This window comes from Malaclemys terrapin, chromosome 16 (assembly GCF_027887155.1).
Source record: "Malaclemys terrapin pileata isolate rMalTer1 chromosome 16, rMalTer1.hap1, whole genome shotgun sequence".
NCBI lineage: Eukaryota > Metazoa > Chordata > Testudines > Emydidae > Malaclemys > Malaclemys terrapin.
In genome coordinates, this window is record NC_071520.1 from 24,232,669 (window position 1) to 24,244,736 (window position 12,068).

The 12,068-nt window shown below is 44.9% G+C and overlaps 1 protein-coding gene across 1 annotated transcript in view; it reads left to right on the forward strand.

The window, feature by feature from the left end:
- SCARB1 (scavenger receptor class B member 1) overlaps positions 1-12,068 on the forward strand; it is a 42,152-nt gene that overhangs the window by 18,568 nt on the left and 11,516 nt on the right. Inside the window, exons 3-8 of the mRNA XM_054006656.1 lie at positions 1,519-1,660; positions 2,872-3,075; positions 3,628-3,723; positions 5,179-5,294; positions 7,943-8,109; positions 9,754-9,872. Coding sequence (XP_053862631.1) covers positions 1,519-1,660; positions 2,872-3,075; positions 3,628-3,723; positions 5,179-5,294; positions 7,943-8,109; positions 9,754-9,872 — 844 coding nt within the window. The remainder of the gene's footprint in view (positions 1-1,518; positions 1,661-2,871; positions 3,076-3,627; positions 3,724-5,178; positions 5,295-7,942; positions 8,110-9,753; positions 9,873-12,068) is intronic.

The following is a 12,068-nucleotide window of genomic DNA, read 5'->3' on the forward strand; positions in this document are numbered from 1 at the left end:
TTAGCTCTTTAATCCCAAAGCGTTTTTTTTTTTTTTGGTTGGGTAGGATTTGGGAGCCTGATTGTATATACGCATTGGAGTTGCTATCAGAACTGGCAAGTCAGCACTCTGCTAAAACCATGTTGACCGCCTGTAGGTTGAGATACCTTAACATGCTTTCAGTTTTTGAATGGGTTTATTATGAGTCTACAAACTGAATGAATAAAGGCAAAGCTGCTTAATATAAATGTCTGTTTTCCAGCTGATTAGGATTACTTAAAGCAAATCGAGACTCTTGTCCTTTCTCTGCTGTAATTATTGGGCATCCAGTCTTACCTGGCCCATACAATACAAGGCTTTCTGTTGGGCTGCCACTGATTCAAAGCTGCATAATTAGCTAGTTCTCCAGAATCCCACAACGTGCCCACTTTGTTACAAACTAAAAACTCCCAGCCCAGTGGAGCAGGTCTATTGTACTGTACTTGCCACATGAATCTTGAATTGAATCCCTGATCTTTACTTAAATCCGCATGGGAATTCTGCCAGTTGGATGTGCTAGACGTTGTGCTGGTATCTGCCTTGGGGAGGGGAAGATTTTTGTTGGGCTCCCCAGTGAGTAGGGTCATGCATTCCTGCCCCTTGTTAATAGCACTGATTTGCTGAATTTGTGCGAGCCAGTAGCAGATAAAACTGTTTTTTTTTTTTTGTTTGTTTGTTTGTTTTTTTTTGTTTTTTTTCCCTCAGATTGGGGGAGGGGGCAATATTCACAGAAGCAGTTTGCATTTCAGATTGCCAACTGGTTTGGAGGGTAATTAGGTACTAATAGCAAATAGTTGCTGTCCTAGATGGGTTCCAGTAGCTATCTTCAAACAGCCAGTGTTTCCCAGAATGCATTGGTCCTTCAGATTGCTGTCTGCTAGCTACAGACTCTCTCCACTAGCAAAGGGTGTTAAATCAAGTAGCCAGGCACTCTGCTATTCATGTTCTCTCTTGGCCTGATTTTACTTTGTTCCCCAATTGACTCCCTTCCTTCAAGTTTCATTTCACTCTGGGGCTTCCTGTTTTTTTTCTCTGCTACATCCAGTGCTTCCTGCCCTCTGCTTTTCACTCTTCTGCACAGAATTGTACTAGAGCTGACCTTCTGCAGCTCAAGAAGTGCTTCAGTACTGCTCTTTTAGATCAGACTGAAAACAGCAGAGAGGTGGCCAGTTATAATGGCTATATTCCCACCACAAGTCTCCTCCCACCCCCATCTCAAAGCCAAATCTCTTGAAATGGTTCCTGCAGGAATACCTCATGAAGTGCCAGATAAGCATCTACTCCTCTTGCAGAAGAGAACCTAATAGCAACTTCAGCCATGGAGTTAATGAAGCCAGAGCTGAAAGGGCACTAGTGATATGCCAGCAAAACCTTAGCAGGTTGTGTGAGCTTTGCTCTGACTCCTGCAACATGGGAGTTGGAGACATGTAATCTGGAGCTGTTGGGGAAAGTGCCCCTATGATTACTTATGCCTGCTCTTTTTTAAATTTTTTTAACTAGAGAATACAGGTATAAAACCAATATAACTTTCCATGACAATGGTACAGTTTCCTTCCTGGAATACCGGAGATTTTTCTTCCGGCCAGACCTGTCTGATGGGATGGAAGAGGATTACATTGTTGTGCCAAACATCCTTGTGATGGTAAGACTACTTTAAACTCCAGAGGGGTATTCCTTACTCTTGTGTCTGCAGGGGTTGGGAGAGTTACCCTGCTGCAGCACCCTAAAATGACAATCTACCTGCCTGCCTTGCAAAGGCTGTGCATTCCCCTGCTTAGACTATCGACACTAGACTAATCCAGGACAGGCTCCGTATGGCTGCTGTGGCCTACAGGACATGAGGAACTTGTCTCTCTTTGTGGGTATTTTGATAGCTTTGCACAGTTGTAATCACCTGCTCTTGGGTAAGCAGGAGGGGGGTGATTGAGCAAAATGTGTCTCTGACAAGAATAAAGGCATTGGGTCAAGATACAGATGACGGGGGGGGGGGGGGGGGGGCGGCAGCCGCAAAACCCAAAATGGAGCAGTCCACCTCAGACAATACTACCCTGTTCATCCCTACTTCCAAAACTTGGAAGTGAGGGGTGGGGTGTTAATAGCTCACTCCTGCAAAAGGGGGGAGGTATAGGCAACTATGAAATTGTCCAGAACGGGTGTGTTTTTGGGGGGCAGGCTCAGATCTCAAGTAGATGAGGGGTATCCTATTAAACCAATGGTGTGTTGCAGCCAGCGCTGAGGTAAAGCGGCTGGGGGAAGCCAGCATCAAGTCTCTCCAACAAAGCTCTTGGACAATACAAGGGCCTCTGCTCACACCATGTGGTACTGGAGCATGTACAGAAAGCATCACCTTAGCACTTCAAACTATCCCTGGTAGTTGGACCTTCTCCCCAGAGGACTACTGAAAGTACCTTGGATTGTGATAATTGGTGACCTTGTTACAATGTGACTGAGTGTCACTGGGGTTTGGCTTTTTCTAAAACCAAATGGGTGTTTCCAGGGAATTGATGGAGGGGGCAGGGGGAGAAATGGTGAGTTTGGTTCGTTAGTCTTAGCTAAGCCAGGGTGAGTGTAGTTTGACAGTGTAAAACCAGGGGGTCACATGGGATTTGAATGAATTTAGCAGAACTCAGAGCAGAAAATATTACCTCCCACTGCAAGAACAGGATACACCGTAACTGCAAAAGGCGGGTTTTTGGGAGAACTCTCTGGCTTGAGGAATCCATCCTGGAGCTTCAGACCCGCTGGCTGAACAAGGGAGCCGACACTAACTTTCCCTTGTCACTTGTTACCATTCACTTCCTGTACCAAATGGCATCCTGGTATCTGCTGTCTGAATCTCTCTCACTTCCCTAGGGCGCAGCCATTATGATGGAGAAGCTACCTCACTTTTTGAAGGTGTTAATAAGTGGCGCACTGGCTGGCTTGGGACAGGACGCTTTTATGAACCGAACTGTGGGAGAGATCTTGTGGGGCTATGACGACCCACTTATAGACGTGCTGAACAATTTTGTGCCCGGTTTGATCCCTTTCAAGGGGAAGTTTGGCTTATTTATAGATGTAAGTAAACTCATGCTTGGTAACATTAAAACCAACTCTTAGGTTACCCCTTTGCTAACATAGGATTGTTCATGCAGGTGAATGTTGCCCACAAGGACATGTGTCTCATAACCCATCTCTTTCAAGAAGCTAAGTATTGCTGTGTTCACTTCTGCAATGCTTGCAACCTTGCATTGAAACAGTAGTTCGTTTAGCCTCCCACATTCCTGTTCTGTATTATCTGTGTCTTGCATATAGGGGACCTGATGCACACTTGCTTCAGGTCCCATAGTAAGTCTGTGCCAAGACTGGGATGGAACCTGGGAGTCCTGACTCCCATTCCCCTTCTCTAAATGCTAGGCTGCACTGCCCCAGCAGGGGAGGCACTTAAAATGTCCCTAGGCATACCTAGGAAGGAGTTAGTCAGCAAAGTCATTGTTAACCCAGTTAGTCTTCAGACAGTGTCCACAGAACTAAGCTTACGTAGGTAGCGATGCTGCCACATGCTGTCGTCTTGCCGCATAGGATGGGTCTGGGGAAGTTATTCCTTTTTTTTTTTTTTTTTTTGTACAGTTTAACAACTCGAATACAGGACTGTTCACTGTGTATACTGGGGCCACAGACATCAATCAGATCCACATAGTGGATACATGGAATGGATTAAAAAAGGTAAATGTACCCTTCTTTTCTAGAAAGCGACTCTAGCTTTCTATAATGACACCTCTTCGCCTAACAACATTCTGCTAATCAGTCGAGAGCTCTCTATGGCTGACTGTTTTTTTTTTTTTCTCACCTGAAGTTAAAATGGTGCCTGATGCTACACAAAGTTCTAAGATGGGTTCTCAAATTGTGGGTCGGGATCCCAAAGTGGGTTGCGACCCTGGTTTAATGGGTTTGCCAAGGCTGGCTTAGACTTGCTGGGGCACAGGGCCAAAGCCAAAGTCCGAGCCTCACCGCCCAGGGCCGAAGCCAAAGCCTGAGGGCTTCAGCCCTGAGTGGCAGGGCTCAGGTTACAGGCTACCTGCCTGGGGCTGAAGTCCTTGGACTTTGGCTTTGTGTTCTCTCCCCTTTTCTCCCCCCCCCCCCCCCCCCACCAGGGACAGTGAGATTTTGCTTTGCCCTCTCCTCCCCACCCCCCAGGGCAGCAGTGCTCGAGCAGGCTCAGGCTTCCAGCCCCCCTTCTGGGGTTCAGTGATTATTTTTGTCAGATCAGGGGGTCTCAAACATTGCACCATGACCCCCTTCTAAGATTTAAGACTTGTAACCTAGCTGGAAGGTTAGTGCTTGGAGAAGGCAAGCTAAATATTGGCTTCCTGTGAATAACACACTGACAATCAAGACTATGACTAACAAGTTCTCAGGCTTTTTTTCAAACTCTGGATATTTTAGTAAGACTGACTTGGTAGTGATGCAACTTAAAGTAGAAAAACTGTCCAGAGGCCTTTGGATTATACTAGTGCCTGTCTAATGGCCAATTTTAGCAGCCCTACAAAGTGGGGTGTGGTTTTTTGTAGCCACAATTCAAAGCCTGCTGTTCCCAGATAGGCTAGCATTGCTGACTTCTTCTGATTCCCTACATTTATTTTGTCATGAAGCACTGGTATTTATTTGGACTCTCCTCAAATATAAGAGGGCATCAAAGTCAGTTTGGAGGGGAGTGGGACTTTCAAACATAAAGATGGCACTCATGCATGGGAAACTTGAAGACCCTCTTAACATTACTTCCCTTTTTTCATTCCCTTTATTTAAAAAAAAAAAACCTTCCAAGCACCTGTGGAGCTCTAGAGAAGTCCTGCCACCTCTTGCTTATTCTGGCAAGAAATGACCTCTCAGGAGGCACCACTGCATGAATTGTCCATCTTAAATATTGAGCGACTGGATTCCTCTTGTTGGATGGGAGACAAGGTTTACCTGACACTCTTTTGAAGGGTCTAGTTTGAGCTTTCTAGACTTCTTTGAACTCTTGCTTTGCTGCTCACCAAGTAGAACTGCTGGAAGACTTGTTGTTTTGAAGTGGAGGATGAGGAACAAGCAAACCACTCAGGGCTAAAATATAGAGGAAATTGTTTGGCTAACATAGCTGTCAGTCTGGCTTTTAAATTCCTCTTGCAACTTTTCTTGCAGGTGAATTACTGGCGCTCCAATGAGTGTAACATGATCAATGGGACTTCTGGAGAGATGTGGCCTCCTTTCATGACCCCTTCCTCTTCTCTAGAGTTTTATAGTCCTGATGCCTGTCGGTAAGATTAGTTTAAATTTTGTCTTGTATGCTGTATCTGCATGTCTAACCACATGACTGGAAGTGCAAAGTCTTTAGCTTCAGAATGCAATGTTGCTGGAAGACAGGTGGTCTTGACGATAGCTATTTAACTAAGCATTACTCACCTGTCCTCTAAAATTACACTGATTTGTAGAACTAAACTTCAACTACCACCCAGTGTTCAAGGTAGAGTTCTGAAATGATCTCAGATATTCAGAGTACAGTTGTTTGTCTGATTGGGCACATCTTACTATCAAAAGATCTGCTACTCTCAAAAAATGATGAAAAGGCAGTAGACCAGTGCAAACTCAAAGGTGAGCAGATATTAGCATCCCCAAAAGGGGAAAATGGAGGCTGGAAATCATGCAAGGCAGAGGAATAGAATCAAGGCTTCCTTAGTCCAATCCCTGCTTTAGCCTGTAGACCACACTATCAAATGTTCTAGAACACCTGTGGTCAAAGACTCAAACAACCTAGCAGACAAAGGTGTAGCAGATCCAATTGCTGGAAGTTGAAGCTAGATAAACTCAGACTAGGAATAAGGTGCAAACTTCTAACAGGGTAAGCAACCATTACTACATCTTCACAAGGGTGGCTGTGGTTTCTCTATCACTGGAAACTTCCTTAAAAATCAGGACTGGGTGTTTTTCCTCTCTGCTCTATTTCAAGCTAGAACGAATACAGGGAAGTCCTACAGCCTGTGTTAGACAGGAGGTCAGACCATAGTTGCAGTGGTGCCATCTGGTTTCAGCTTCTATGAATTCTAGGAAAGTCAATTACAGAAGTAACTTCAGGGAAGCTAGAAGTACTCTTCACTTTCTAACCAGCTTAATTACTCCAACTGCTGCCTTTGGGCTGTTTCCTGAATTTAAAGGATCTGCAGCATGTCCCTTTTGGTATTAAAGTGGTGACCTTTATTGTTAACAGTACTTGGCATGGCCCAGTTGGAAGCAGTGATGCATTTCCACAGATTCTATAGGTGCTGAAAAGCAAGGAGGTTATTTTCCTGGCAGTAGAGGTTACCAATATTTGTATAAAGTGTTTAACATGCATTGTCTGCATTGCTGGGGCAGAGAAGTTCATTTATTTCAAAACTGATTCAGTCTGCAACACTGACAACACCAATTGCATTACTGGGTAGCAGTTACAATGCAAAACAGTAAGTTCTTGCTCTGACAGCAAACAGAATTGAAAACGTTTGGTTTTTTAACTTTTCCCAGTTACCATGCAAACTAGTTCACTAAGCCAAAGGGTGTCTTAAAATAGAAACTTAACATCTGTGTGCCGAAGGTATTCAGTAATACCAAGATAACTTAGTGCTAAGGACCCAGGTTTGGGCACCCTAGTAGTTAAGAGTCCCGAGACGTGGGTTGTGAGAATCAAGCAAGGATAATCGGTTGGCCTTAGCTTTCTCTAACAAAGCTGAAAGATCCCCTTCCAAGGATGAGCAATAACCTGCAGGCCAAAGTAACAGTCTGTTTCTCTTGGCACTCCATGCCATGCGGCAGTCACCACTCACCTCCAAATAGCTGGCTCCACATATGGAAGCCTGTGGAGTCCAACATGCTCCAGTCAGGTCATGGTGCTGTGGGTCCCAGTGAGGAAATGACATTGGTCACTTCCAATTCAGTCCCCTTGCCTTGTTCTCATGCTCTTACAAACTGAAATTAACACTATGCCTATACAGAATGTTTCCCCAGTGCCTGGCATGGTATTTATGTGAACCTTGCAGGCTGCTGTCTATCGGGATCACCTGCCCTTCCTGTAGGAGAAAAGCTTGGCTTCCTAGAAGGGAGAATGCAGGGTTAAGTACTTAGTCTCCAGTCAAGGGGTCAGTAACATGCTCTGAGTATGGCTATCCCAGAACTAGACAAGGGAAGAGCCCTCCCACTGGACAGACTCGGACTCCTAGAGACATGGGTGAAACTACATGAGGAAGGGGGCGTGGAATCTTCTCTGCATCCCTGTTCACTTTCCTTGAGTGCAGGGCTGCCGGGGGGGGGGGGGCAGCAAGTGGGGCAATTTGCCCTGGGCCCCACAGGGGCCCCCACAAGAATTTTTCAGGGCCCCTGGAGCAGGGTCCTTCACTTGCTCTGGTTTCTTCACAACCCCTCCCTCCCCCCAGAAAACTCTCGCAGGGACTGGGCGCCCGGAGCTGCTTCTGCTCTGGGTCTCTGGTGGCAGGGGTCCCTCTGCTCCGGGACTCACTGCTAAAGTGCCCCAAAGACCTGCAGCAGGGGGTTCTTCCGCCCCAGGACCTGCAGCCAAAGTGCCAGGTCTTTGGCGGTTGGGGGGCCCCTGCCACCAAAGACCCCAGCCCCCCGGAATCCTCTGGGAGGCTCTGCTTGAGTGCAGCAACATGTTCTTTCCTGATTCCCCTCTTACCAGAGTGCCCCATAGACTGTTTGTTTGTGCCACTGCTTAGGACCCCTGAGAGAGATGCCCCAGATGTAATAGGGGTGAACTTTCTCCTGACAGCCTTCTCTTAAACTTGAGACTAAACAAGGGAGAGCAGATATGGCCCATCGAATAGTCCGCTGACCCCACAAAGCAGCTCATCTGCATCCCTTAGCTTTTCTTACAGATAACTTTCTCCTTCCCTCTAATATTTCACTGTAATTTCTCTAGATCCATGAAGCTAGTGTATGAGCAGTCTGGAGTATTTAAAGGGGTGCCGACCTATCGCTTTGTGGCTCCGAAGACTTTATTTGCTAACGGAACAGATTATCCACCAAACGAAGGCTTCTGCCCCTGCAGGGAATCTGGAATCCAGAATGTCAGCACCTGTAGAATGAGTGAGTTGTATGTCAGTCTCTCTCCAATAGCGGTTGGAGACAGAGCTATTATGCAATGCAGTCATTCCCTTTTCATTGCAGAGAATGCACCCTAGGCTACTCTTGTGTTGGCTAGGCTAATCTCAAGCCATAAGCAGTAGTTTTCCCATCACTCCCTTGAGGCAAATCTCTTTATGGTCTTCCTACTGCTTAAGCAATACAACTAGTTACCAATGGCAGCATGCCTAGGGAATTCCGATTGTGTAGCACTTTCACCCATGCTGTTCACCTGTGTAAGTAAAGTAAGGTGCAAGGAGGTGGGGAGGAGGGCCTGAAGCTTTAAAGCAAACAAAGAAAAATCAAGAACTAGTTTTAGGATATTGTCAGTCACTCTAGAATTACTAATATCAGAGGGGTAGCTGTGTTAGTCTGGACCTGTAAAAAGCAAGAGTCCTGTGGCACCTGATAGACTAACAGATGCATTGGAGCATAAGCTTTCGTGGGTAAATACTCACTTCGTCAGACACATGCAAAAAGCTTATGCTCCAATGCATCTGTTAGTCTATCAGGTGCCACAGGATTCTTTGCTTTTTCTAGAATTACTACAAATGTCTCTGTAAAGCTCAATGAAAATAGGTGACAAAATACTTAGGATGTTTGTTTTTTGCACCAAGCAGTTATGCTACACCTCTAACTTACAAAATGGGCACAGTTCTAATTCTATTGCATGTGGCTTTTTTTAAAGATCATTCTAGGCTGTTGCCTTGCGTAAGGCAGTGATGGCCCAAGAAAAATAGGCAACAGATCTTAATTTGAGATTGCACAACTTTTGATGGGCTATATAGATTACCTTTTGGCATGCCACCTCTGGCAGCACTTGTTGCCCATGCAATCAGTTTTAAAAACTGCAAATATCCAGATCCTAACGAGAACTCAGTGACTGTTGCCCTCTAGAACCAAGCCTTTTACTCTTGGCTTGTGCGGTGTACAGAGATGGCATGGGTCTATAGGCTGTACAAAAGCCCCTTCATTGTATCCTGAGCATTTCCAGGGGATTAGCAATAAGGACAGATACATTTTCATGCAAGGTTTTTTGTCCTGTTCAAGCTGTACATCTCTAACCTGATGTGGAGGGGAAATAGTTAAGCACAATTGAAGAGAGAAATGCATCAGTTGGGGGCACACAAAGAGCTAAGCTGAAGCCAAATCACCTTTCAGCTGTTTCTCTGGAGAACAGCAGGCCCCAGAAAGGTAATTGTCCAGTTTTGTGAAACCTCTGGCTTCACAAATCTCCAAATGCATAGATGCCTGATGACACTGTCATTAAATCAACATGGACCGTGAGAAGTGATTGGATTAAGCTGCAGCAGGGAAAAAGTAGGTTAAGGATTAAGAAATTTTAAGCTTCACTAAGCAATGGAATAAACTGCCAGGGAAGGTATGGAAATCTCCTTCACACTCATCTGCCAAAGCAGGCTTAGGACTGATTTTTCTACCCAAGTCTGGAGCATGGGGTGGTGGGCTGCTGGGGGCCAGGGGAGGGATGCAGACACTCCAGGATCCAGCTTCCAACCCAAAAGATCTTGTCTGTGTTTTCTTAGCTGGCTAACTCCTCTAAATAACCATGTTCATGCAAGCCCTCTAAGGTGACCTAACTCTGTTCAGATGCACCAGTGTTCATATCCCACCCACACTTCTACAATGCTGATCCTGTCTTGGTGGAAGCTGTCGATGGATTACATCCCAATAAGGAGCAGCATGGGCTCTTCCTTGACGTTCATCCGGTGAGCTGGCTTCAAGTCGCATGCAGGCTTTCTTGAGAGAGTGACTCTAGATGGTTTTTCTGTCTAAGCTCTGCACAAAGAGGTGTCTGGGAATGTTGTTTTCGGTGTAGGCTTTAGACAGAGCCACACATTAGCTGCCTGTCAACTTACTCACACTCTGGCACTAAAACTGGCACAAGAGCAGATTCCATAGTACAAGGATTTTAAATGGTTATTGCTGAGATGTGTTTAGATAAAATGATTGTAAAACCATAATTAAAACAAACTCCCTGATCTACTTTCAGAGAATTGCAAAGTACAGTGTGCCAGATAAACACATCACCAGCATAATTGTGTTGATGACTCTGGTCTAATTGCCCTGCTGGGAATGACTTCTCAGTCCGTTAATGGGATTTTCAAAATTAGTGAATAAAAGTCTAATATGTGCTAAGGGAGAATAAATGAGGTTCAAACCCTTTTCTCCCCCCTTCCTCACTGCACATCAAACCTCACCAAGAACCTGCACTAGGTTGTATCTAGTCAGAACTTAGCTGTTCTCTTGCACAGTCTGTCAAGACAACATACAGGTCTGACAAGCACCAGCTAATCCTGGAGAAATACTTACCTGGAGTTGACTGCTAACCTATTGTAGTGGGTGAAATGTCATAGTCTTCCTTAGTATCGGGCAGTAAGACTCTGCTCTGTGGTGCAAACTGGAATACTGTCCATGAAGTTACAGAGCAAAGCCATTTTGATGCTGTGAGAAGTAGCCCAGTGGCATACTCAAATGTACAAACAGGGAACACTTCCTAGTGATTGTGCAACAGCTATAACTGTAGGTGCCCTCCTGACAGGCTGTTGTCACTACAAATGTGGAGGAATAAATACTTTTCTGCATCTTGCACTTCTTACTGCTATTGGACCCCCTTTCAACACACTTTTGGATGAGCCTGTCCTAAATCTTAAACTTTGTTCTAAAACTTAACTGAACCTTCTGGGGGAATCTTCCTTATTCTGTTCCCTTCTGGTTACTAGCTTTTGCTGGCTTCGTTCTATTTCTCACCTGTTTCTCTTCCACTTCCAATGTATAATAGACACCTCCAGCTTGGTAGGCTACCAGGTCAATCCTCAAGTCCAGTTGCTGTCCTGGATCCCATATTTTATAGGGCTTCTCCAGGAAACAAGCACCAAGGCATGCTCTCTAAAGGCTTTTTAAACTCTAGAGAATGCAATTTGAGGATTGCCTCCTGACCAGCAGCTATAGGACTTACAAAGTGCAGTGGTGCTCTTACCAGAGGTTGGGTTGCAGGGCAATGAAGCAATCTTGACCCCATTAAGGGGCTGTGTTCTGACTTCTAGATATCACTTGTAGAGCTGTTTTAAGCCTGCCTTTAGATAAATGCACAGGCTTAAAATAAACTCCTCTGGTTAACCAAAACAATAGCTCTCATGCAAGTGTCTTGTCAATCTTCAGGGATAAGGAGGGGTAAGATCTTCTAGAGCAGGGGTAGGTAACCTATGGCACACGTGAGCTGATTTTCAGTGGTACTCACACTGCCCAGGTCCTGGCCACCAGTCCAGCGGGGAGGGGCTCTGCATTTTAATTTAATTTTAAATGAAGATTCTTAAACCTTTTAAAAACCTTATTTACTTTACATACAATAGTTTAGTTATATATTTTAGTCTTATAGAAAGACATTCTAAAAACATTAAAATATATTGCTGGCACACAACACCTTAAAATAGAGTGAATAAATGAAGGTTTGGCACACCACTGCTGAAAGGTTGCCGACCCCTGGTCTAGAGCTAAGCAGTTTCTTGCAACTACGGCTGTGCGCCATCAGTCCATGGTTTTTACACTATTTGGGCAGAGAAGTGTACTTTGGCTCTTTAAAAGGAAAAGATTAATTTCCCCCCCAGTTACTTGCTGATCTGTGTAGACCATAAAATAAAGTCCATGGCAATAAGGCTTAATTAAAATAGCCGTAATAAACATGAGCCATGGAGATAAAACCTCAGTTGCACAATTCATAATGTTCTGTTGCTTCGCACTACAAAGCTATTGAAGGTTAGTAGCAGAGGCGTGGGAAAGGCTAGTTAGGGTGGGGAAGATATTAAATAGGTGTAAGAGTATTATGCTACCCATAAACAGGACACTGTAGTGATGTTGCAATCCTACTAAAGCCTTAATCTTGTTAGCTTTAACTCTCCATCATT